This window comes from Mercenaria mercenaria, chromosome 5, assembly GCF_021730395.1.
Source record: "Mercenaria mercenaria strain notata chromosome 5, MADL_Memer_1, whole genome shotgun sequence".
Classification (NCBI taxonomy): domain Eukaryota; kingdom Metazoa; phylum Mollusca; class Bivalvia; order Venerida; family Veneridae; genus Mercenaria; species Mercenaria mercenaria.
The window spans coordinates 28844619-28871746 of NC_069365.1; the positions used below are offsets into that span (position 1 = coordinate 28844619).

General features: G+C 35.3%; 1 protein-coding gene across 9 annotated transcripts in view; it reads right to left on the bottom strand.

Moving 5' to 3' along the window:
* Positions 1 to 26092, bottom strand: part of LOC123556722 (CD109 antigen-like) — a 49796-nt gene extending 23704 nt beyond the window's left edge. The window contains exons 1-20 of one of the 9 annotated variants that reach the window (XM_053543038.1): positions 25870 to 26091; positions 25625 to 25679; positions 21569 to 21729; positions 21145 to 21170; positions 20461 to 20614; positions 19176 to 19246; positions 18298 to 18423; positions 16097 to 16136; positions 15738 to 15822; positions 14609 to 14723; positions 14004 to 14228; positions 13417 to 13647; positions 12554 to 12652; positions 12232 to 12294; positions 11782 to 11958; positions 11363 to 11512; positions 10797 to 10958; positions 10106 to 10166; positions 8395 to 8410; positions 5609 to 5752 (exon numbers count right to left, since the gene is read on the bottom strand). In XM_053543038.1, the coding sequence (XP_053399013.1) occupies positions 5609 to 5752; positions 8395 to 8410; positions 10106 to 10166; positions 10797 to 10958; positions 11363 to 11512; positions 11782 to 11958; positions 12232 to 12294; positions 12554 to 12652; positions 13417 to 13647; positions 14004 to 14228; positions 14609 to 14723; positions 15738 to 15822; positions 16097 to 16136; positions 18298 to 18423; positions 19176 to 19246; positions 20461 to 20614; positions 21145 to 21170; positions 21569 to 21729; positions 25625 to 25677 (2159 nt within the window). In that variant the 5' untranslated portion in view covers positions 25678 to 25679; positions 25870 to 26091. Of the gene's footprint in view, positions 1 to 315; positions 503 to 3223; positions 3375 to 3461; positions 3649 to 5287; positions 5469 to 5608; positions 5753 to 7927; positions 8091 to 8226; positions 8411 to 10105; positions 10167 to 10796; positions 10959 to 11362; positions 11513 to 11781; positions 11959 to 12231; positions 12295 to 12553; positions 12653 to 13416; positions 13648 to 14003; positions 14229 to 14608; positions 14724 to 15737; positions 15823 to 16096; positions 16137 to 18297; positions 18424 to 19175; positions 19247 to 20460; positions 20615 to 21144; positions 21171 to 21568; positions 21730 to 25624; positions 25680 to 25869 lie in introns of all 9 variants that reach the window. The other 8 variants (XM_053543035.1, XM_045347651.2, XM_053543039.1 and 5 more) reach the window with 8 other exon arrangements.
* Positions 26093 to 27128: the final 1036 nt, after the last annotated feature.

Sequence of the window (27128 nt, forward strand, 5' to 3'; positions counted from 1 at the left end):
GGAGCAGTTACTTAATTTGTTTTTAGATAATTGAGGTATAAATGACAATTATAACCTTTTTCTTTACTTGTGGAAGTTGATATGTGTCTCGTTCTAGCAGTTTTACGATATCTGTGATATTTAACGCATTATTAGGAGGCTTATTTATGAAAAATAGTAGCAGTTCTGCACCATGTAAGACAGTACCGTATACTGAAACTATAAGCGACCTTGCACCCATTGACAAGCATTAAGCAAAGTAAAAGAAGCAATGAGAACATTTTAAGTTTGTATCTGTCAGTATAGATTGATACCCTATTGACAGAGATAGCCTACCCAACAGAAGAGTTACTCCAAAGCCAAGTCTCTGGAAAAACACTTCTTATTTTCCCTACAGACTGAGGTCCATTATTTGTGTTCACCATAGACATTGAACCACCAGGTGCAGGCATTAAACCACCAGCAGCGAACCCACCGCCTCCTCCTCCTCCAGCACCAAAACCAGCAAATTCTGGGAGAGGATCTGTAATATTAGTTGAATTCTTTTGTTTAAATTCGGGTCAATAACTTTAATTACAAGCGTGAATGAGTCACGATACAGGTAACTTGATTGTATAACACACACTACATTAACAACATGAGCTTCCGTATCTAAACCTGCACAAAAATATATCTAAATATGGGTAGGTATACAGTCCATACATACTATTCTACATTATATACAGCCTTCTAGCGAGTGAAAACGCCAAGTAAAAATTTACACAACGGATTTTACTCGACTGTTCTGTTGTACCACAAATATGTTTCAGGAAACCCTGATCGAATTTTAATTTGTTTTGCTTCGTTTGATGCCGATGAAGGAACTACCAAACTGGGTGGATAGTTGGTATCATCTAAGGCAGAACATAAGGAACTAAGAGTAAATTCGGTTGATCTATAATACAGCGTGCCACCAAACAATACCAATTAGCGTACGAAAGAACTGCAATGTATACAGTATATAAATGAAGCCGTGTAAAACTGCAAGGCAATTGACTTATATGACGGATATATCTCTAATGCTGCATTTTTTGGACAAATCAAATCCTATATCAGTCTGGTCTGCCTACATGCAGGTGTACCTAAACTAGACTGTTCTGGAAGTTTTCTTGATTTACCAAATGCATATCTAAATAAGTGTATTGTCTGATTTGGAAAATATCCTTTCGGCATATTATTGTTTGGAGACTGATATTTTGGGGAAATATGTAGAGTGGTGTACTACTGTCCACATTGATAAAAGGGCTATTGGCTGTTATGGAAGTGCACATTATTGAGATATCACGTTGTGCAGATACAACTGCCTTATTAGGAACGTAACCTTTGTCAGAAGGTTATTTTTAGAGGGACTTTACGTACAATGAAGAATTAGCTGTTTAGTAAGATACGACATAATCCCTCCCAATTACTTATTTGTGTCAAATGTCACAGCCATATTTCTTGACAGTGCTATACTAATGTTAATACAAGCCAAATAAAAAAAACGATCGGTATTCCTCGGTGATAATTAAAAATCCTGCATAGGAGATTGATGGAAAGTTGCAAGCCACTGAAAGTGCCATTAAAATGAGATATCCTTTTCATACTAAAGTCCAATTTATGTATATGATGTCTCGAAAAATGTGTATAAATGACTGGTACATATGCCATTTTTATATCGGACGGACATGTTTATACTTGTTCTATACAACCTTAAAAATCGTTTACAAAATAAAATTGAAAAGAAACAGAAATTGAATGTATGAAACGTGTTCTTTTTAAATGTGATTTTATGCGGCCTGGTCTCTATAAAGAATGTTACGATATCTTGCTAGATTTTGTTATCGTCATAGTGATGAGCTAGGGTGAAAATAAAATTGCAAAATACATTATGAACTGTTTGCTTGGGTCTATGTGTCTGTTGATCAGTTTTAGATGTATAAACAGCAAACAACGCACAGCGCCCTATTCTAGACACAGTCATCTATTCAATCTTCGTTGCTTTTGTGTCAATTCAGGTCTAACAGAAAACTCTCACCTCCTATTAATATACACTTATTGGACAGCCGAGATGTTTAATTGCATTAGAAATTAATTTTCATTTTTTTACCTATAAGCACAGTAGATATGAATTTAGCATAAACTAAAGACCGGCAATTTAGGAGTCATGTAATAATACAAAATATTGCACCTGTCTACAGATAAGCATACGTTTCTGTATAAACATAAGCAGACATAATTTATACTCATTGATAATTCAACAGACGTAAATGTAAGCATGACACAACATGTAACTTTATCATAACTGGAATAGCAATGGTTTGATGGACGTCATAAACTACGCAACAAAAAAGAAACAAATTATGTGCTGATTGATACCCAGTAGAGATATTAGACCACAGCCATGTTTCGGGAAACACGTTTCTGACTTTATCAACCTCCTTTGGTTTTATACTTGTCTTTACGGGTGGTGGAGAAGTAACACGTTCTAGAATAAAATGACCACCGCCTAAAAATCCTGAATGGTAGTCTGTAAAACAATTTGCTTACCAATTATATTCTTTAAATAAGTTTTCAAACCACAATACCTTCATCAGTACAAGCTTTTATATTCTGGAACATTTGTATCTGAGAGCCGCACAATACAAATTAATGAAATCAAACAAACGATCTTTCTTATGCAGGTTTCGCTTCATGGAAGTTAAACATGTACCGGATATAAACAAGCCATATGCAGCTGTGCTCTATTCATCATGGTCAAACATGTGTACACCCTGAACGAGTCACATAATTTCATATTATACTAATGTTCGTTCAATGAAAAAATCCTTGACACATCTCATCATACACTAGTATCTGCAACTGTAAACAACGGCAAGTGAAGAAGAGCTGAAAAGACTGAAGAAATGCGGGATGAAAACGGTATAGTGTGAAGGCTGACGTTTCTAGAGCGTGCCGTGAGGTCTATGTTGCGAAAGGATGAAAGGGAATAATTGAAAATAGTATATTTTGTTTAAAATGCGGGATTGCTTCATTATTCGGGATAGATGTAAGTGTTGTAATAGAAACGCGAAAAGATGTACATATCATTCACAGTTTTACAAAATATGTCGCTGTTTCGTTAATAATTTCGTATTTAACACCTGAGCGATGGAAACATTTTACATAGAAATGCGTGTCACTAGCACCAGCACTAGCAAGCGTGGTTCTACAGAAGCATCATTACCCAACAGTAGAATTTGTCCATAGCCATGTTTCGGGAAATTTCTGTCTTATTTTATTAACAGACTTCAAATCATTTGATGAACTGCCGGTCATATTTCCCTTCATCATTCCACCTCCACCGTTCATCATTGCAGCCATTGGAAGATTAGGAACTATAGATATATTTATACGAATACGGTTTGCTTATAGGCTGTGTTCTAGCAATGCCTAAGAATGAATTCAACACCATTTGTAATTACCGAATTGTGGAATTTGTCCACAACCAAGTTTCAGGAAAGACAGTTCTTATTTTGTCTACAGACTTCACAGAGGATGCACCGGTCGCAGGTGCGACGGGAGCTACATTTGGAGGCAATCCCGCTCCCGTTCCCGCTCCTGCCCCATTTATCATACCAGGCATAGGCCCAAAAGCAAAGTCAGGATAATCTGTAAATTTTGAAAGACGTTCTTGAAATGACACGTAAGTATTTTCTTTGAAGTAAGTTTTCAAAGGTATGTCAAATTTAAAATCAATCAGCACCTGCAAAAAATATATTGAAATGATTAACATGTTCCAGTTCTGATCTGCATTCGCTTGCTGAAGGAAGAGGTACAGCTGAAAATAAAACGAAGACCCTGAGCTAGCTGCTGCTGTTCTCTGCGCTTAAGTATGTCTAGTACCTAAACAAGTGTTCATTACTAGTTACCCCACAGATGAATTTGTCCAAAGCCAGGTTTCCGGAAAGACGGATCTTACTCTGTCCACTGTTTTCATAGCTGCCGAGGGGTTAGGCACCGGATTAGGCCTAGGCATCACTCCACCAGTCGCCATTGTCGCCTGAAGTCTTGAAGTCCATGGATAATCTAGGTCGAGTTTAATTTCGAATTTCAATTTTTTAAACTTGTTTATGGAATGAGTGTTTAAGATGATAACCAAAGAATGAACGCAGTTTACAGGCTATAAAGTAATTGCCCAGCAAGCATTTATTTAAAGTATTCTCTAAATCATGAGTGATAAAAATGCTATTTTATTCCAGTTGAATACCGCATTGTGGAAAAAAGTTCACATCCATGTTTCAGAAAAAAAAAAACATCACAGACTTAACAGTTGTTAGCCAGATCCGGAAGTCGCTGTTTGCAGAATTACACCGACTGCTGCTCCAACAGCAAAGCTGTTTACGGGTACAACAAAAGAGATTCTCAGATAGGATCTACAGATTTTCAGGTTATTAAAGATGTGCTGTATTAAACATCAAAGAAAGTGTCTTATATGTATCACATTTATGTTAAACAGTTGCTAGGTTTGTTCCCTGTTTTCTGATTGCTTAACACTCCGATAAATAATTTCAAATATTTGTTTCATGAAAATGTAACAGCAGTAAATCATTTTGTCTTGTTCTTGCAATATAGTACAAAACATTTGAGAAAGTCAGACCTATTTATCTTAGTTTTAATTCTAGTTGTAATTGTATACATTTTATTTCATTTGTTAACTGATTGTACAATATTTATTTCACTCTCAGAAATAAGTCCATCACCCTCTACTGTGCAACTTTACAGACAATACAGAATACTAAGGCCATTAATTCAGGAAAAGCCACGATACCAATATCAATATCAGACTAAGAATAGTCAGGTACTAAGTGGAGCTATTTTGATCGCGCTTTGTCCGTCGTGGTCCGCCATCAACTTTAGTATTAAAACATTGTATACCCCATTTCTTGAGCAATATTTAAAACTTGAACATGAGATTCAATATATGGACATTAAGTTCGATATTAGGAAAGATTGTCCAATAATTTAATTTGATATCCATGTACAGATATCGTTTGAATCTTCTATACTTCATCACAAGACTCCCACCTTGGTATAGCGATTGTCAAATTCAAGCTGTTATAGGACTTGACGGAATTTGATGAAAAATTGGGTTTTACTGACCGGCAGTCAGTTCATTCGTTTCGCTGGCAGAAAAAGAAGTCACTGATGTGAAAACTAAACGCAGAACGATATATTTAGCCATGCACTAGCTTCTATGTTACCGAGCGTGTCTAGTGTCTAATCAAGACAAGTGTTTTGGACATATTACCGAACTGTTGAATTTGTCCACAGCCAGGTTTCAGGAAATACAGATCTTACTGTGTCAACTGTTTTCATTACTGCAGAAGAACCCGGATTCGGCATCACTCCACCAGTCATTGTTCCTACTCCACCGCCCAGTCCTCCACCAGCCATTGCAAACATAGGTCCTCCACCAGCCATAGGATAATCTAGGATTTTTTTTCAAATTTTTAACTTATTTTCTGTAATTAATTATTGATTGACAGTTTACAGACTACATAACGTACATGCCTAGCAAGCATACATCCTAAAGCGTTCTAAATATAGCTTTTGTTAGACCGTTAATTACCGCACTGTGGAATTAGTCCACAGCCATATTTCAGGAAAAACATTTCTTATTCTATCGACAGATTTAACAGTTGTTGACCCGGATCCGGAAGTTGCTGTTTGTGGCATGACACCGCCTGCTGTTCCACCGGCTAAACTATCGACATGTGCACCAAAAAAGTGCACTTCTGGTCCTCGAATAGGATCCAGAAATGCTCAGTTTTTAAAAAATGCGTTATATTACCTTGCTATCAGAGACTGTGTCTGATAAAATGTACAGCGAAATAAAGCTCAACATTTTATGAAAACAATGTTGAAAAAAGTATGTATCCATATCGAATACACACAAAATGCATTTGAAGTATATAAAAATGTTCTTTCACTGTCGCAGGAAGTCGAGCAATATTTATGACATGCATTTAAAATATCGGCAGGCGTAACTGTGGTAATATAAGTATTTGCCTAGATAGAAGCAGCGCGGGAACCATCTAGACCAGTTGGAGTTTAATTATCATAACGGACATGTCATGGGGGCACTAATTTTCATGTGTGATGGCCATAGAGGTATATGTTAATGCCAGTTTGTTTAAATTTAGTGTTTTGGTGGAAAAAAGAGAGTTATGGACCTAGAACTAACTAAAAATGCCTTATTTTACACTGATGTACTTGGTTAATACAAAAAGGAACAGTTTTGTAACATTGATATTTTCGGGAATCATACTAACTACTGGTTAAATTTGTACATCTAATTAAATATTGTTACAGAACTAAGTAAAAAGTATGGCCATAATTTTGTAATCATGCAAACATTTAAACAGTCTGGAAAATGATTACTTGTACACAATAAATATAAAAACGAATGTACTTGACAAAATTGTGAAATTATCATGTAATGATTGAGCGGAACAGCTAAGATGACAGTTTCTTACTAAAATAGTATAAATTGACGCATTATGAAATATAAATTTCTTGCAAATATCAAATGCAATTTAAACATTTATCGAAACAAATGCATGATTTTCTATTTGAAGTTTCAGCATATCGGCACCGGATTTGGCCTAGGCATCACTCCACCAGGCAATGCGCCACCAGGCGCCATTGTCGGCTGAGGTCTTGCAATCATCCAAGGATAATCTAGGTCGAGTTTAATTTCAAATTTCAATTTTTTAAACTTGTTTATGGAATGAATGCATAAGATGAACGCAATTTACAGGCTATAAAGTAATTGCACAGCAAGCATTTATTTCAATGTATTCTCTAAATCATGAGTGAGAAAACTGCTATTATGACAGAGTTTAATACCGCATTTGGAAAAAGTTCACATCCCTGTTTCAGATAAACATCACAGACTTAACAGTTGTTGGGCCGGATCCGGAAGGCGCTGTTTGTGGCATCACACTCAGCAAAGCTGTTTACGGGTACAACAAAAGAGATCCTCAGATAGGATCTACAAATTTTCAGGTTATTAAAGATGTGCTGTATTAAACATCAAAGAAAGTGTCTTATATGTATCACATTTATGTTAAATAGTTGCTAGGTTTGTTCCCTGTTTTCTGATTGCTTAACACTCCGATAAATAATTTCAAATATTTGTTTCATGAAAATGTAACAGCAGTAAATCATTTTGTCTTGTTCTTGCAATATAGTACAAAACTTCTCATACCTGTTTATCTTTGTTTTAATTCTAGTTGTAATTGTATATATTTTATTTCTTTTGTTAACTGGTTGTACAGTATTTATTTCACCCTCAGAAATCCATCATGAGAGATCCTCTACTGTGCAATTTTACATACAATACAGAATACTAAAGCCATTAATTCAGGAAAAGCTATGATACCAAAATTCAAAATTTGTATCAGACTGAAAGTAGTCAAGAACGAAGTGGATCTATTTTGATCGCGCTTTGTCCGTCATGGTCCGTCATCAACTTTAGTATTAACACATTGTATTCCCCATTTCTTAAGCAGTATTTACAACATGAACATGAGATTCAATGTATGGACATTAAGTTCGATATTAGGAAAGATTGTCCGAATAATTGAATTTGATATAATATCAATAGCACAATATACAAGTACATGTACATATACAGGTATAATTTGACTCTTCTATACTTCATCACAAGAGCGATTGTCAAATTCAGGCTATTAAGACTTGATGGAATTTGATGAAAAATTGGGTTTTTCTGACCGGCAGTCAGTTCATTCGTTTCGCTGGCAGAATAAAGAAGTCAATGTGAAAACTAAACACAGAACGATATATTTAGCCATGCACTAGCTACTGTTCTATCTTACTAAGCGTGTCTAGTACCTAATCAAGACAAGTGTTTTGGACATATTACCGAACTGTTGAATTTGTCCACAGCCAGGTTTCAGGAAAAACAGATCTTACTGTGTCAACTGTTTTCATAACTGCAGAAGAACCTGAATTTGGCATCACTCCACCAGTCATTGTATCTACTCCACCGCCCAGTCCTCCACCAGCCATCGCGGGCATTGGATAATCTAGTTTTTTTTCAAATTTTTAACTTATTTTCTGTAATTAACTATTGATTGACAGTTTACAGACTACATAACGTTATGCCTAGCAAGCATACATCCTAAGCGTTCTAAATATAGCTTTTGTTAGACCGTTAATTACCGCACTGTGGAATTAGTCCACAGCCATTTTTCAGGAAAAACATTTCTTATTATATCGGCAGATTTAACGGTTGCTGGCCCGGATCCGGAAGTTGCTGTTTGTGGCATGACACCGGCTGCTGTTCCGCCGGCTAAACTATCGACATGTGCACCAAAAAAGTGCACTTCTGGTCCTCGAATAGGATCTAGAAATGCGCAGTTTTTAAAAATGCGTTATATTACCTTGCTATCAGAGTCTCTGTATCTGATAGAATGTACAGCGAAAATAAACCTCAACATTTTATGAAAACAATGTAGAAATAACTTAAATAGAAAAGTATGTATCCATATCGAATACACACAAAATGCATTTGAAGTATATAGAAATGTGTGTTCACTGTCGCAGGAAGTCAAGCAATATTTATGACATGCATTTAAAATACCGGCAGGCGTAACTGTGGTAATATAAGTATTTGCCTAGAAGGAAGCAGCGCGGGAACCATCTGGACCGGTTGGAGTTTAATTATGTAATAGCGGACATGTCATGGGGCATTAATTTTCATGTGATGACCACAGAGGTATATGTTAATGCCAGTTTGTTAAAATTTAGTGTTTTGGTGGAAAAAAGGAGAACTAACTAAAAATGCCTTATTTTACACTGATGTACTTGGTTAATACAAAAAGGAACAGTTTTGTAATATTGATATTTTCGGGAATCATACTTGCAACTGTTCAAATTTATACATCTAATTAAATATTATAACAAAACTAATGAAAAGCGTGGCATTAATTTTGTAATCATGCAAACATTTCAACAGTCTGGAAAATACTTGTACAATTAGATATAAAAACGAATGTACTTGACAAAATTGTGAAATTATCATGTAATGAGTTAGCGGAACAGCTAAGATGACAGTTTCTTACTAAAATAATAAAAACTGACGCAATATGAAATATAAATTTCTTGCAAATATCAAATGCAATTTAAACATTTATCGAAACAACTGCATTATATTCTATTTGAAGTTTCAACACTTTATATCCAAACGTTTCTTACGTTACTGTCAGTTATTTGCTTTTTAAACATATATGTCAGGAAATACAAGACGACAAAACCTTAAAATAATGACAGTGTTAAAAACTTAAAAGAAAATAATAAAGAAGCGTTATACAGATTTAGTGATGGGGATGAAAATAACTGATACAACTTATGATGGAAATAAAATGAGCCACACCATGAGAAAACCAACATAGTGCATTTGCGACCAACATGGATCCAGACCAGCCTGCGCATCCGCGCAGTGTGGTCAGGATCCATGTTGTTCGCTTTCAAAGCCTATTGCAATTAGAGAAACCGTTAGCGAACAGCATGGATCCTGACCAGACTGCGCGGATGCGCAGGCTGGTCTGGATCCATGCTGGTCGCAAATGCACTATGTTGGTTTTCTCGCGGCGCGGCTCAAATGTAGTAGATGCTAATGAATCAAATCTAGTTCTTCAGATCAAAATGATTTAGCAACAGCTACTTTAAAATATGTTCCTATAAGCTGCTGAAACATATTGCATGAATTGTATAGAAGCACTTTTATAGGAAATTGTATTGTCAAAGTTAGTTTTCAGAGAAGTCAATCATTTAATATACGTATACATGTATTACATTTTCGAAGTCGTACTAAGGAAGATAACCAGTGAAAACGTTTTATTCAATACTCTGAAGAGTCGAGTAGCAGAATGTAACACTTTGAAATTGAACTGCATCTCTTCTATTTACATTGATTTCTAGTGGAAACGAAATTGTAACATTGGCCTGCGCCATTCCGCACATTTCATTTGTATGAAGAATGCCCCGCAAGTGTTGAGCAGCTACAAGGAACAAAACCTATCCTAAATACAGTACTTACAGTAGTGTTGTTCCACATGGTGATATACTAATGCATCTGTCATCACTCTAACGCCAGAATTCTAAAGAAGATGCATGTACATACAGACAGAGAAATTATTAAAACTTTGAGGTAACTTACCAACAATTGAAAATAATATGTCACGTTAAAAAGAGATTAAACAAATGCACGAAATTATGTGGCCATATTCATTCGAATGAAAGATTGTAATTCGTCTTCCAATAAAAACAAAGTTCCCGACTTCAGTTTAAATCAGATCTGCCTGACCTTTACCCTCACAGGGAAATGAGTTTTAGTTGTAATTAAAAGTTCTTATCAAAATTTTCGTCGCTGATTTTTGATAGATTTTGTTCGAATGACGCCATTTCGTTTTGTGTCACGATACAGACTTGTGAATGGTGAATGACGTCAGATCGTTCGTGCAATCTCTTGAAGAGGGTCTCCGATGATACTGTTTGTATATACCAAAATAAACGATTTTTCATATCTTTACAAAATAATACATGTATGCAAACATATGGGTATGATTCTCCGCTCCGTAGTCTTGAAAAAGTTACATATACCCTATAACCCTACTTCCATCTTTAAAGTTTACAAACAAAGCCGCCATCATTACATTAAAATGCGCCTGTATATTGAAACAAAAACTTCATAAAGTAACAAATATCACGCAATAATTAATGGTACCTACATCAAAGATTGCCTGTGCATCTGATCCTCCATAGTAGACTGGATATGGCCACCATATTGCCATCCTCTTTCGGCGGTTAACTGCCATAGGCATAAAGTCGCAGCAAAATGGTGGTGATCTGGCATGTTTTATTGTGTCATAGGATTTCAGTTCGTCAATCACCTAGTAAAATTAAGCTGAATGACTTAACTTTTCATTTTAACCCTTTCCCTGCTAAATTTCTATAATGAACGTGTCCATCTTCCAATTTGGACAGTACCATTAACTGTTAAAAGGGGTGCTTACCAAAAAGATACTGGCTGAATAGCGAACAGTGTAGATTATAATCAGACTGCACAGATGTGCAGGCTCATCATGATCTGCACTGATCGCAAAGGCAGAACCAATCGTGTCCAGCGTGGTAAGGGTTAAAGTGTGAAACATTTTTGTTTCGCCGATGCTAACTTTACGCGAAAAAATGAATTTAAGAGACATTGTACAAAATATACGTTTGATAAAGTAGATCTAATCATAACACCATACCGGTGTTGTTTATTGATTTATTCAATTTCATAGAAGATATTTACCTCAGACGCTGTGACGTCATTTCCTGACTTCAAAAGAAGAACACTCTGATCAACTGCCAACAGATTTACGACAGACATTGGATCTGCTTTTACAATGACGTTGACATTTTCTCCTGGTTGGGCTTTCGTTTTGTCAAAGTCGATTGTAACCTTAAATTTAGGTAAATCATTAGGTTTTATCTTGTACGTGATCAAACATACAATCCATACCAAACCGAATTCAGTTTAGCCTAAGGTTAAACTTACTTTGTTTAAAAGAACACAGCAAAACTAATTTCATAACATGTCTCATGCATTGCAAAATTACAAAAGTATACAAAAATATATGTAAATGGTAAATGTAAAGTGGTATTGTATGTGCACTCACTGACACAGGTAAACTAAACATTCAACTAAATTAGAACGTTAAAAATAAGTACTTCGTTTTGGAAAGCGCCATCTACATCAAAGCTAATGCTGTCTGTCACAACCTCTCCATCAGTTCGGACATAATACACAATGATTCTAGCGTTAGGTGCCATATCGGAATCTATAGGAATGTTGAAAGTATTTCCTGTAAAGCTTCCAGCCGCAACAACAGAACCACGAGACATAACCTGTATAAAATGGTTATTCACAGAAAATTGAAACCATATGGCACAGTTAGAGTCGTGGAATATAGAACTGGTTAACGAATAACGTATCGCACGTTTTATTTTCGGGTAAGGCTTTAAAACATTTTTGAACTTGTATGGTAATTGAATCGAAATACGAGTAGTGTTCACAAATGGGTATTTTACAGACACATGAGATACAATGTTAAATCTGCAATTACCTCTTTTGCTATATGTTTTTTTTTGTATATTTACAGTTATAAATGAATGAGTTACCTGATACACAGCACTTGGGACGGATTCTGTTGATTTGATGTCAAATGTTGCGGTTTGCCCAGGCTATAATGATAAGAAATTACATATTGAACATTTATTTTACCTTTCAGTCAAATAACAGTGACATTTATGAAAAATAAACTGTTTGTAACTTGTAAACCTTAGGGAGTCTTATTACTTTTGGGTGAGGATAATGCTTTAAATTCCAGATATATGTATTTTAATTCTCTAATTAAACAGTTTTCCTTCCTCTGAGATTTGAAGTGAAAAAAAAACACACACTGAAACAAATATTTGATAAACATATTATGGTTTTACATACCCTGAGATTTGATGATTTAAGGAAGAGCTGCATGTAGTTATCACTGGGAGAATAACTCTTTGAGAGACTTAGCCTAGAACTGACATTTCCGTAGTGTGCCTGTGAAATAAACAACAAGCCATATATTAGATAACTATCATTTGCAGATTAACTGTTAGAGAGATTTAGCCTTGAACAGGCAACTTCATAGTGTTCCTGCAAGCAATGTACTAAACAAGAGATATTACCGGTGGGAGGAAGAGATTGCAATTCAATAATGAATATCACACTGTATAAAGCGTGGACTCTGTTATTTACATACAGTTTCAATTCTTACAGTGTTTGTAAGGTGACTTATAGACTCATATTACCTATGTATGATATTATTACCATTATATAAGTCACTAGTCTCAAAAATAATCTTATCTTATCATACAATATGGTATAAACTTGACAACTCCATAGCGTGTCTGTATAATGTTGAAAAAAAAATACAGGCTTCACTAAATCTACTTTTATGTATTTGGGAAAACATGTCTTGAGTAAAACACTACCAAATTTAGATATTACGTTATATACCAATATGTTTCACCAAATGAATGGAAAATATAACAACTTCTATCCTCATATAAGTAAAGATAGTTTACTGTATAGCAAGTGAATATATCCAGTCAAACGACCTAATGTTTGTTAACCTTTAGCCTGCTGGCGGAAAGTGATTCTGCCTTTCCGTGCAGGTTCATCTTGGTTTTTCAGTAAGTATATTTTCAGTAAAAATCCCTTCAAATAATAAATGGTACTGTCCAAACTGAATGACAGACCAGTCCAATTTAGAAATTTAGCAGGCAAAAGGTTAATAGTTAAAATATTCAAAGTTTCCTTACATCTACACTGATATGCGTTGAGTTGTCTGGGATGTCCACCTGGATGGGCACTATTGCTGTGTCTGGCACGGTAAATGTCTGCTCTGGCATGTAGTAAGAGTGCTGCCGGGGGCTGAACCAGGGGTACGGAGTGGTGCCAGTTACTTCTTCCTCATAGGTCGACTGAACTTTTACAGTAAGTGTTTGACGTTTTCCTGTAATGGGTGTGTCGTCTTGCTGAACTACTTTCAACTGGAAAATAAGTTCTGTATCAGTACATAATAGATCATTCACATTTTATTACGAACGTTCAACGACAGATAAAATACTATTAAAATGGATCTGTTTGTCAGAGTTTGAACAAATTGAACCCAATACAAAACCTTTTCATTTCATAATAATCAATGTGTAGGTAGTCTCTAATTATCAAGTACAATGTGATTGTAAAATAAGTTAAATACATTGTATCTGTGTTATACAAGCTTCTCCATATAATATTGCATTTTTCCTATTTTTACAATTGTGTTAATAATATATTTATTATATGAAAATTCTATTATAATTAATATGTGAAACTGTAATGTTTTATATGAAGGTTTTCTTCTTACGTAAGCTGTGTATGGTAGTCCAGGTTTGAAGGTGTTAGGGTTTGACTGTAGGAATTCCAGCTTGACAGCATGCTGATAGAGTGTTACTTTACTGTCACCGCTCAGTGTTATACTGTTCAAACTCTCAGTAACATTTGCTTCTACGACCAGTGAGCGACCAGTCAAGTAACGGTTCGCTTGCTTGATCAGATCTAGAGGCACTGTGAAAGATGCTTCTCCATCAATCTAAACAACAGAAAACAAACTTAAACTTTTCTATATTGTCTTTATTATCATAATGTTTAATTAAATATATAGCAAAAGTTCAATATCTTGTTTGTTTTGTTTCTGATATTTTCTGAACACTTGGTTCTTTTCTGGAAAACACCTGACACTATCTAGTTATAAAATACATAAACTCAGCAAGTTTAAGAACAAACAAGTGACAGCTGTACCAGCACTTCGCAAACAACCTGTAAAGGCCCAAGTCAAATTACCTCCCAACTAACATGCAACATGGTCAATATTACAGTACTAGGGGTGTGACGTTGTTTCTCTCAACTAAATATATACAGTCGATATTCATTTACAGGCATAGTTACTGATAAGGGTAAAGTACACCATACCGTCAAAGACTGTGAAATCTGTGGTTCGTCTCCATGGTAATTATATGGTCTGTACCAATGGTCTACCTTGACTCTTATGTCCACAGTACCTTTCACTGGTTTACCGTATGTGTATCTAAAGTAATATATATCTGATGTATACAACAGTATATAGAAAAGTAGAAAGATATATTGGAAATATTCACATGTTACTTATCTGTCTTTCCCTTTGGAATGGCTATGATATAAGAAATATATATTCTATTTTTAAATTTGTGAATTAGTGAGAAAACTGAAAATCAAGTGTTATATTACTTTATCATTTAAGAGAGCAGTTATTACAAGTACCAACAAAAAAAAGTTAATTTGGGTCCTTGTGACCTTGACCTTTGAGCTTAGGATTAGGGTCTCGCACAAGACAGATGGTCCTGTAATGACTGATATTTATGTAAGGTTATTTGAATATCCATCCATGCGTAAAAATGATCCAAAACCTTTTAACTCTAAGTGTGACCTTGACTTCGAAGAAGGGGTCTGGGTCTTGCATACGACGCATAGTTTTGTAATGATGTCCGTTGTTGTGAAGTTACTTGAATTTCCATCTATGCATAGAGAAGTTATTGACTAGACAAGGAAAGTGAACCTTCGACCTCTAAATGTGACCTTGACTTTTGAAATCAGAGTGAGGTCCCTGAACGATTATTATGTCATGTACTTACTTGGCCTTAACTTTGCGAGTCTAAAGCAGTCTTGTACTTTTATGACTTTGCCAACTTGAATTTATCATGTATTTACTTGGCCTTAACTTTGCCAGTTTTAAGCATTCAAGTACTTACGTGGCCTTAACTTTGCCAGTTTTAAGCATTCAAGTACTTACGTGGCCTTAACTTTGCCAGTTCTAAGCATTCAAGTACTTACGTGGCTTTAACTTTGCCAGTTCTAAGCATTCAAGTACTTACGTGGCTTTAACTTTGCCAGTTTTAAGCATTCAAGTACTTACGTGGCTTTAACTTTGCCAGTTTTAGGCATTCAAGTACTTACATGGCTTTAACTTTGCCAGTGTTAAGCATTCAAGTACTTTTGCCAGTTTTAGGCATTCAAGTACTTACGTGGCTTTAACTTTGCCAGTTTTTAGTATTCAAGTACATACGTGGCCTTAACTTTTCCTGTTATGCTGTCGTCTGATGTCAGCATATATGTTGGTAGTTCCACTGTCACTTCAAATTTGGGCAGAACTGGAAAAAACACACAGTGTAGGCGTTATAACAACATTGCTATCTTTTACAGAGTGAAAGACAAAGCTGTGCATTAAACAGAAAAGTGACTGAAGAAGCAATTCACGTGAGAGCATTTTGCTATTATCTTTAAATGGATATTAGTATAATTTAAATTCAAATTATTTGTGTTTAGAAAACACTTCGTAAAGGCTTTAAGAAAGTTACATCTTTTGTCGCAAATATATCACCTTAAACATTTTGACCAACATTTTGACCACATGTGGAAACTTACCGTAGTGAGCAACTGTAAACAGCTTTTCTTCAGATCGCCCCTGCAATATAGAATGGTCGGTGTTACTCTTGTGAGAATGGAATTGTTAACAATTCGTACCGCTGAACAATTTATTGTCAATATTTGTGTTACTGTCTTTCTCTTACAATCCCCACTTGTAACATGACTTAGATTGACAACAAACCATCGCATGCTACAAAATGAATGCTTGTGGAACATGCAATTGAAGTGGGATATATTATGGAAGTTAACTGGACAATTTATCGTTAAGACCCGATAACGAACCTAATATCAATGTAAAGCGGCGTTAAAGAAGAGCTATGTTAAATGTAGTAAGAATGAGGACTACAGAGATAAATTGAAGACTATATCACAAAAGTAAACCATTGATACTGTTTTCAGCAGGACGATGCCAAATGTATTTAAGTTAATAAGTAATTAGTATTTCCTTCTGTATTCAAGTCATTTAATAGGAAGCATGCGTAACGAATATCGCAATATTTAAATGTCAGTCTAATTCAAAAGTCTGTGAGATCGGACATTTTAGTCCAGTAGCAAGACGTTTGTGTCCCAGCTTTTTCCGATCGAGTTTCCGTATAAATGTCCCGTGCAACTCATACTGATGCTTAAAGCTATGCTTGCAACAGAACCAGAGATTCTTACAGATTTGGGGCGACTTGTGCTATCCTACAAAACCAAGTTTTGCCAACTTTCTTGTGGACGAGTCGCACTAAATTAATGGGGAATCGATGGTGGTAATACGCACACAACACTCATCGATTGGTCAAATACGACTGTATCTACATGAACAATGTCAGTAAAGAAATACGGTAGTTTTTCACAGACATATAATTTATGTATTATAAAAGGTCACATGCATGCCAAAAGAAATAGAAAACCATTTTAAACAATAGTTGTTTGTAAAACACGTATGTTCCCAATGATGGCCTGATTTTCAGACCCGAGATCACCATTGACTATAACTTACACTTTGATCTAGTGACCCCCAACACAATAAGGATCATCTACTGACCACAGACATCCATCCTACGAAGTGTATAGACTGTATGCCAAAAACGTTCTTTAGTTACTGAGTTTAAACTGTTATAACGTCAATGCCATTTTGACCTTGACCTTTGACTACTGGCCACCAAAACAACAGAGGCCATCTACTGATTACTGACAACCATCTTATAAAGGTTGAAGGTATAAGGCCAAACGGGTCTTAACTTACTGATTTTCAGTCTCGAGGTCACTGTGACCTTGAACGTTGACCTACTGACCCCCAAAACTAGAGGTCTTCTGCTGAAAAAATGCAATCCAATGAAGTTTGACCATTATGAGACCAAACGTTCTCTAGTTACTGATTGGAACCTACATGGTCTACCGACGACCGGTGGACAAACAGACCGACCGACAGACAGACAATGTGGAAAACATAATACCCACTCCACTCAAACTCAATAATATATGAGTCATTGTTGAGCATATTACGGGAATAGTACAAGAAAACTGCTATCGCACGCTGTAACTGTGAAAATTTGCTACCGCTTTCTATTGCGAAAACGTGCATAAGAAAACATGGAAATAACTAGATATCCGTTTACCATTGGACCTTGATATTACTATAGTTATACAAACCCAGTTGCTATTCAACACAGCAAATTGCGGCATTTGGCATGTATTAAAATTATTTTAATTGTCTGTTACGGAAGTATACTGAAATAAGAACCCGCAATCTTCTTCTGCGTTACCAACGCCGTTTATTTTATGGCTTTAACACATTAATTTTTTTTTCGTTCAGAAACAAATATATATATAAGCTGAAAAAAACGGGATTGGCGTTAGGAACTGTAAATACATTTTCAATACAGAAATACAAGCATTTTACTTGAAATGATGCCTAGCAGATTTGAAAATATCACAAAGAGCTTATTATCTGACAGGATAAGGATAAATTCAAATACGTGTATATCAGAACGACAGTCGTGTACAATGGGGTTGCATAATTGTATGTGCATCACCTATAATTTGTTCTTATATGAATTTGTAGCTCAAACAGAACAAGTTCATGATAGAAGAATAATAAAACCAAACAAGTGCATGTTGATTCGTCATGTAAGCCGCAGCATGAGAAAGGGAATTTACGAAAACCTCAGAACTTTATAGACACTTCTTTATGTATACATAGGTTGACTTACATGAGCTACAACTTTAATTTTCCAATCTCCCAACACAGGTTGACTGTCCATAATCATAAATTTTGTAACAACACCGCTTGCGTCCGTTAATCCTTTCCACTGCTTGATCTTATTTGTGGCGGGATCCTGCAACAGTAAGGTCATTGTGTAAGTTATTTTCCATGGCTATTGTCAGTATAAGTAAGATTCAATTCTGTTCTATGTTAAGTAAAAATATGATGTATCAGATTTTATTTTTGTGTATATATCGATTCAATATCTAAGTACAGCAGTGTCGATTAGGTGAATGCAGATATTTGATCTCTGCTTACAACACATTCAGCTGAAACTAACAAAATTTATTTCAACAGCTTTTCAATGGAGAAATTCGAAATACAATGTGGTGACAAAGGACAACAGAGGGTGACAGAGGACGACAGAGGGTGATAGAGGACAAGAGGACAGCAGAGGGTGACAGAGGACGACAGAGGACGACAGAGGGTGACAGAGGACGACAGAGGATGACAGAGGGTGACAGAGAACGACATAGGGTGACGGAGGACGACAGAGGGCGACAGAGGATGACAAAGGGTGACAGAGGACGACAGAGGATGACAGAGGGTGACAGAGGTTGACAGAGGGTGATAGAGGACAGCAATGGAGAAATTCGAAATAAAATGTGGTGACAAAGGACAACAGAGGGTGGCAGAGGACGACAGAGGGTGATCGAGGATAGCAGAGGATGACAGACGATGACAGACGGTGACAGAGGACGACAGAGGGTGACAGAGGTTGACAGAGGACGACAGAGGGTGACAGAGAACGACAGAGGACGACAGAGGGTGACAGAGGATGACAAAGGGCGATGAAGGACGAAAAGTAGTAACACAGATACTTACATATATATCAATGTCCATTGGCCCCGTGTAAACTGTCAAGTTAGGAAACACTGCAAAAGCTCGGAAATTGACTGCAATAAAAAGAAATATTCTCTACTGTAAGTTTAAAAGGTCGAGTTACTCTCCAAAAACTGCGCAATTGCCGTAAAAACGTTAATTAAACAACAAGGAAAAATTAAGAGAGACACTGCATACAGAGCACATACCTACATTCAATACCTCATATGATGGTCCACAATTGATTGTTAGATTTATTCGCAAAGTAACAATACAAGTTAACTTACCCAGACCTTCCATTTATTTATTTTTTTTATTTTTTTTTCCCTTTGAAAACCACTTAAGGCTTTAAACCAAGGTCATGTTTGTTGTTTGTAGCATTAATATTTCACAGAACTAAACTTATAACAAATCCGCTAAATATAGGCTTACACTTTTATTTCTTTGGCAATACAAGCATTACTGAAATCTAAATACAATTTGAAATAGGTGTAGATTTTATATATAAATATAATATTCTGTGAACTACAAAGCCTTATTGCGTTTATTCGCTGAAGTTCCAGGAAAACAATGGAATTGCAATGGAAATTAAAGATATTGCGAAAATAACACATGTGTAGCATTTTCTTCTGAGTTTGGGATCTGTATACGTAAACGCGCGTGTTTTTGATCTTGCTATAAAAGAAACGATAGACTTGAAACAAGTAAATTCAATTGATTTTCAGCCCAAAAAAATCAGTTTGCTTGCGCAATGTATTATTTTGACATTATTTTAAACATGCATTTAATTATCATTTTATTCATCTGGTTTAGGTATATTCTCTGAATATGTCAAATTGTCGTTGAAAATCGGAGTACTTTTAAAACTGTTACAGTGAAGTTCAGTGTAAGTTTGTTTGTTTTGGGTTTAACGCCGTTTTTCAACAGTATTTCAGTTATGTACGGCAAGCAGTTAACCTAACCAGTCTTACTGGATTCTGTACCAGTACAAACCTGTTCTCCGCAAGTAACTGCCAACTTCCCCACTTGAATCAGAGGTGGAGGTCGAATGATAACAGAAACAATGTATTTTATCAAATCGTCACGGAGCACATACGTTCCGCTTGGGGATCGAACTCACGACCCCGGGATCCGTAGATCTGCGCTCTCCCTACTGAGCTTAGCGGACGGGCGTTCAGTGTAAGAACAGGTGCGTGAACGCTTTTGAATTCCTGTAGGAGCAGATAAAGAAGTACTACATAAGTGTGTAAAAGATTTTCGCGTTTCCTGACGAAGTACAATTACTAACCAGTCTGCCCTGGTTTGTACATGGCCTTGTCCGTCTGTATGAAGAGGGATATGCTTTTGCTTTCAAACGATATGGTGGTTTCATTTTTGAATGTCGCCCCTCCGGTACCAGCTACGTGTAATTTGTATGAACCAGCGTGGACGTCATCTGCAACCTGTAATATGAGGTCATATGAATTATAGTTTGGAAACATGCTAAATTGTAACACACTAACTTATGAGCATGAATTGTTATAACATTATAATCCAGATGGCTATATACATATTTATAAAAGAAGCTCGGTGGTTCTATCGATGTTCCCGCTCGTGCCTCAAATAAAATACAGAGATACATTTGGGGTCTTACTCCTCTAACCCCAAGCTAAACAGTCGCCATGTCACCTAAAATTGTGTCTGTGTGACATTAACCTGACAAAAACAAAGATATTGTGGTGCGTCATTAGAACAACAAAACAGGACGGGCCAATAACCTAAAATTCAGCATCAGCCATGATTTCCAAAAAACTTCGAAAATCCAGTAGATATTTTGTCCCCAGTATTTCAGAAATTAATAAAGATTCTCCTTCTAACCAGGTAATGTACTTTTACAGGACGGTACTTGAAGTTTTGGTCAGAATCTAGCCTGAATACCGTTCAAACATCATAGAAAATATCTGTTTCATCTAGTATTTGTCAGTTTGATTACCTGTAGCTGAAGTGTTCCAGGTGTCCCTGTGAAATACAAATTTATAAATCACGTGACTAAATTCAAACTGTAAAGATATGTTCGTTATTTTACATGTTCGGTATTTTACATGAACAGAAACAATACCCTACGTAAACATATTTACTAAGATGTAACCAAATAAAGCATGAGGAACACGAGATTTTTAATGCTTTCTGTAAAGATAAATTCCTGTGTACAAATACATTAAAACTGACGAAAATGATTGGAAAGTGTTAATTTTTGACAATCATAAATGCTCAGTCTAGGGAGCGACACCACCTGGCAATAAGATAAAAAAAATCAAACTGGAAAGTTAGTTGACTGGCTGCTTGAAGGCAAGATGTTTGTTGTTTATACAGCTAGCCTCTGAGGCAGATGAAACAATATATTTACAAAGTTTTACCTTGTGTAAATGATCCAGTAACGGAAGCGACGGTTGTCTTTTTGCCCTCATTGACCAATGTTGCTGTTACACTTACCGGCGCAGTCGCCTTAAGAATATTTACACTGACACTCAGAGGAATGCCACCTCGAAAACTACTTGGTGTCAGCACAACATAGGAACTGTAAAATCAAAATTTTGTGTAGAAACTGTAAAAGCGAATTCTGGTGTAGGAACTATAAAAGCAAATATATATGTCATCACAACATAAGATCTAGAAAACATATATTGGTGTAGGAACTATACGTGTGTATGTAGGTGTCACGTGTGTATATAGGTGTCACCACAATATAGGAATTGTACAAACATAATTATGTAAGCGTCATTACAACTTAAGAAATGTAAAAACAAATGTTGGTGTTAGAAGAGTAAACTGTAAAGCTGTAAAAGCAATGTCACAATACAGGACTACTAAAAGCAAATGTTGGCGTAGTAATTGTGAAAGCAATGTGTCCGTACAACATATGCACTCTAAATGTAAATGCTAGTGTCGTCACAACATAGGAAATATACAAGCAAATGTTGGTGCAAGAAATGTAAAAGAAAATATTGATGTATGAACTGTAAGAAAATGTTGGTGTATGAACTGTAAGAAAATGTTGGTGTATGAACTGTAAAAACTATTCTTATGTCATCACATGTAAAAGGAAAATATTTCTACATTTTGTTTTAAATTTCAGGTAATTAAAATAGGAAGTGTTATCATTGAAGTGGAATTGACAGCAAACTGTTTAATTTGAAAAATGTCCACAACCTAATGACCGCCGTTTACTGAAATTGATTACTGCGCTAAGTCAGTGCAAGCGCATACCAAGAGAGTAAGCATTAAATGCAAGTTTAAGTAGCATGCTATCATTGAAGCTTAATTTTCATGTTTTGAATAAATTCCGTAACTCGATTATACGCAGTCCTTTCTATACGCTTCAGTAGCCAAACTGCCATTTGTTTGTTACTTCAGGAGTACATTTTTGGATGAAGTTCTGCAGTGAATGTTCAGTGTAGTCATGGATTTTTAATCAAATTTTATTGCTTTCTTCTCATGGCTATACAAATTTACAAAACATGCATACAGAAGGCGAACTTTCATAAATGCATGCATATACAGATTATATACAAAAGCAAAAGGGTGGAGCCACAAGTTTTAACAACAATAGTGAGTTGGCCCTTCCCAGCGGATTGACTATAAGTTTGCTAAATGTTATGAAGTTACATGAAACGATAATATATTTATCATAACTGGAAATATTTTATATATTCGGGATTTAATGTATTATTTTAAAGTTTAATGCATCTTCTCTGTGTAGTGGCTTTCAGAGGCATACCATTTTAAAGTCGCGCCAACACATACGCGAAGAGACAAAATCATTGAATGCTTATGATTTCAAAATGTTATTTCGCAATGATTTGCAGACGTGACGATAGTAATATCAAGGCCATTATTTGGCACAGATGACACAGATGTTTAGATACCCCCTCTGAATTAGATGGTCCAAAATAAACAACAGCTGATAACCTTTACCTTTCTCCTATCTCTGTCCTTCCAATTTATCAAATGCACTACTTGAAACAGAGTATCGAAGGCTTTGATCAAATAAATTATGTACAGGCGTTCTTTATCTTATTTTAAATGGTGACTTCATGTCGACTTACTTTTTAAAAATGGTGCTACTGTTTTTGAGATAAGACATTCGAATTTAGCAGAAGCGTTTTTTGTTCTATGTTGTCTTTTTAATACGCCCTCGGAAAATGAGTTGTGAAATTCCTTCGTCGTGTTTGAAGTAATCAAATAATCAACGAATTGCAGAAGCACCTTTAATATTGAACAAGTATAGAAACAAGATTAAGATTCTTGTTAAGTAAAAACATAAAACATATTCATTAAGACTAAGCAAAACGTTTGTTTTTCAACGCGATGAACTATCAATAATAATAAAACAGTTCATTTACCGTACATATTATGACACTCAGCTAAGATCGGTGTTTAACGTATGTATGCGGCAATTTTATCAATATGATAATTGCTATATACTTAGATTTGAAGTCATGAAAACTTATGATACAAATCTACCTATCAAGAATTTTGACCATCATTGTTTGTTTTTTGGCAATTGCAGACGTGAGTAATTTTTTTCAAAAAAGTAGAGCACGGTATTGGGTAGAATAATTTTTTCTTCATTTTTTTTTTTGCTATATCAAAGATTTTTTTATGCGTTGTATATATAGTGTCAAAAATATCACGCTTCGGGATGGCGGTCACACGAAATAGTTTCGGACGAGCCATGGTAATAGATTTCTGAGCAAAGTGGTATTAATGTAGTATTATACAGTACTTAAAAGTGACCATTGAACAGATTATATAACACAATAAACCTTGTGAAATGTCACGGATTTCATGACGACCCATTTTTCCATCTCACGAATTTCTGTCTACCGTATGACGGTTTTTTGTCTTAGAAAAATGGGTAATTTGGACATTAATTTCTTTATTGAAAGTTCGTCTGCTGTACATGAAACATGTATATGAGTAAGTTATTAGCTTTTCAGTCATAACCACTGATATTTTACCGTGTCTGGTAAAAATCTTTTATGAGAATTGCCAGTGTGATATTTTCCATCACTTGGATTTTTTACAGAATATACTGGTGACCCAGGATTATGACGCATTTTCTCTTCGCGAACGTCTTACCTCTTGACAGTCAAAATTTGTAGATTCGGTTTCATGTTTCAAATCCGTATATTCTTAATCTGCTACCTTCCCTGCAGCTTCCAAACCACGAGCTTTTGTGCATTTTGAACGAAATAGGGCTGAATATCATATTTAAAAGATTAGCAGATCGAATGATATGCAGCAAGCCTGTTGTATTTGGACGATATATAAGTCAGCCAAATTGATAACATTTGTTTTAGTCAAGCAGAGAATTTCTGTTTGTACCGCTATCTTTTATACAGAGTTCATCTAGTTCAAAGGCGGCATACGGATTCGAAACAAGAGGCAAATTCTGACAACCGTTTACTGTCCGGAAGTAATTGTTTTGCGGGAAGAGAAAAGTCTTCATAATTCATAGTTTCTTTCTGTGCAACATCCAAACGATGGACAAAGTCCTTAATCATAGACGTTTTGTATAAATGCATAAAAAAGATTTCAACAGGATTTGGTAAAATATAAATGAGAGAATTGATTTGGGTTCATAACATTCGTGAGATAAAATAAATACTAAAGGCCAAGAGATGATTACACTCGTGCACATCCAACGTAATATTATCGAATAAAAAAAATAAGGCGGTGGCTCCAAAAAATATGTCAGTTAGCGTTCAGAGATGAAGTTTTTATGAAAAGAATACGTAAAAGTGTCTTGGGCAGAAAATTAAATTCAATTAAATTTAACTTTGATATATGTGCTTAATTTTCATGGCTAAAGTTGTTGTTGTTAATTAATTAACTTTTGAAATATATTTTAATATCAAATTCTAATGATCAATTATGTTTCATATTTTTGGAGGCGATAAACTTTATTTCGACGTGTTAACGTAACGTCATCTTCCCAAATACAATGCTAATTATTCTAATTTTTGTCAAATTTCAGTTGTGTTTTAAAGAGTGTAAACATGTGTTAGAGAAATTCTCGCATTCACGTGCTGTTATAACACTTTTTAAACATGCGCATTCCGTGCCGACAAAGCGTATACGTACTGGTGTCACAGCCCTAAAACGGACGATTCAAAAAGAAGAAACGTCAAAATGATAAAAGAACGTAGACATTCCCTGTATTTCATGGAAACCTAATGATGTTGGGGACAATATTTAGTTTTTACACGTTTTATACAAGATTAGCGTTAGCGCATGTTCATTTCGTGTTATAACATTCGAGTTCGGAAACTCTCGGGATATATTGTTACCCTCGCCTTACCGGACTCCGGCACCAAACAATTCTTTGGGATTCTGCAGATGTTATAACATGAAAAACATGCGTAATCCCTACATTTCAAACTTTTTGAAAAAAAAAATAAAAAACTTACTCATCTGCCAATGCGACTGCTGAAACGGCCGCCAATAAAAAGATCTTTAACATGTCTGAAAATCAGAAACAAAAATCTAATTATTTATTTGAACATAAATATAATAATTATAACTTATTTAATATAGTGAAAAGTATTGTTTTCTTTGTTACAACATAGATCAAAATCATTAATCAGTAAATGTAAGAAGCGTATAGATTTACAAAACTGTTAATTTTTTATTATATTTTAATTTAAATGCTTACCTATTTTCTTAATGTCCCAGATCTGTTTCAGCTGTTCGGAAGCCCCGTCCTATTTATACAGCTAGATAATAATGCCGCGGATTTGATCTTCACTACCCCGGAATTTTGTTTTTGAGACGCGCAAAAAGGTGAACATATCACCAGATTTGACCCTATTTTTATCGAAAATAATCATGAATTTTGCCGAGTGTTAAAATGCACTTGTGAAAATTGAGGTTACTCAGTGAATTGCAGGTGATTTATTCTGAACTGAAATGACTTCATTTTGTTAAAATTGTCCGGTAAGCAATGGATATTCTCAGATGTAGGCTATAACGTAGATCGGTGCCTGCTCCTTTTTTTTGATTATAGCCGAGTAGAGTGATGTATACAGTTTATTATAGTGCAGTTAAGAGTCATACTTACGTGACTGCACTGTACTTATAGGCCAACAAGACACCACAACTAGTCTGCTAACCACACTAAATTGCCACTTCAAAATGTCTACCCGTATTTGGTCTACGTGTCGTTATCATTACTGATCTTCTGAGATCATGGTACGTTACAATACCTCTGATCGATGTACTGACTCAGTTAAATGTGGTCAATCACATTTAAACAACATTTAATGACATTTTTTACTTTTTGTATATTCTGGTAGAGAATTATTTAAGGAACAAAAAGACCGATTACATATTTAGATATAGATTCCTATTTGAAATGTATATTTTATTATTTTTATAAAATTTTGTAATTACTCCCCTTTAATATGAAAGTATATAAAAAGCTGGGTATTTCTTTTTATTTCGATACAATGTCTAGTTTTACATTTGCATTTGGTAGACATATCAACTATTGAACAATCTGAAACAAAATGCAAGTTTCAAAGCTGTGTGTAGCTTCTGAATTCATTTATTTCCAATCTATCTTGGTTGCGCAACCAAGATAGGCAAAGGGAGGTAATAATAATTTTTCAAACTTGCGTTTCTAATGAATTCCATCTAAATACATAATTTTTAATGCAAATATTTTACAAATATATTGAAATATGTCTAATATTTATACATTTCCTTAGGTAAAGTATGTTTATCAAATTTATACTTATAATAAAATAACTCTATCTTGGTTGGGCAACCAGGATAGGAAAATGAAATTTTAAAAATACCTCCAGTGAAAATCTAATTTGTATTAAGTGTTAAGTGAACATAAATGAGTGTAAATGATCAGATGCTAAAGTTTCGAACAAATTCGTTACATGGCCAAAATCTGATTATCCACCT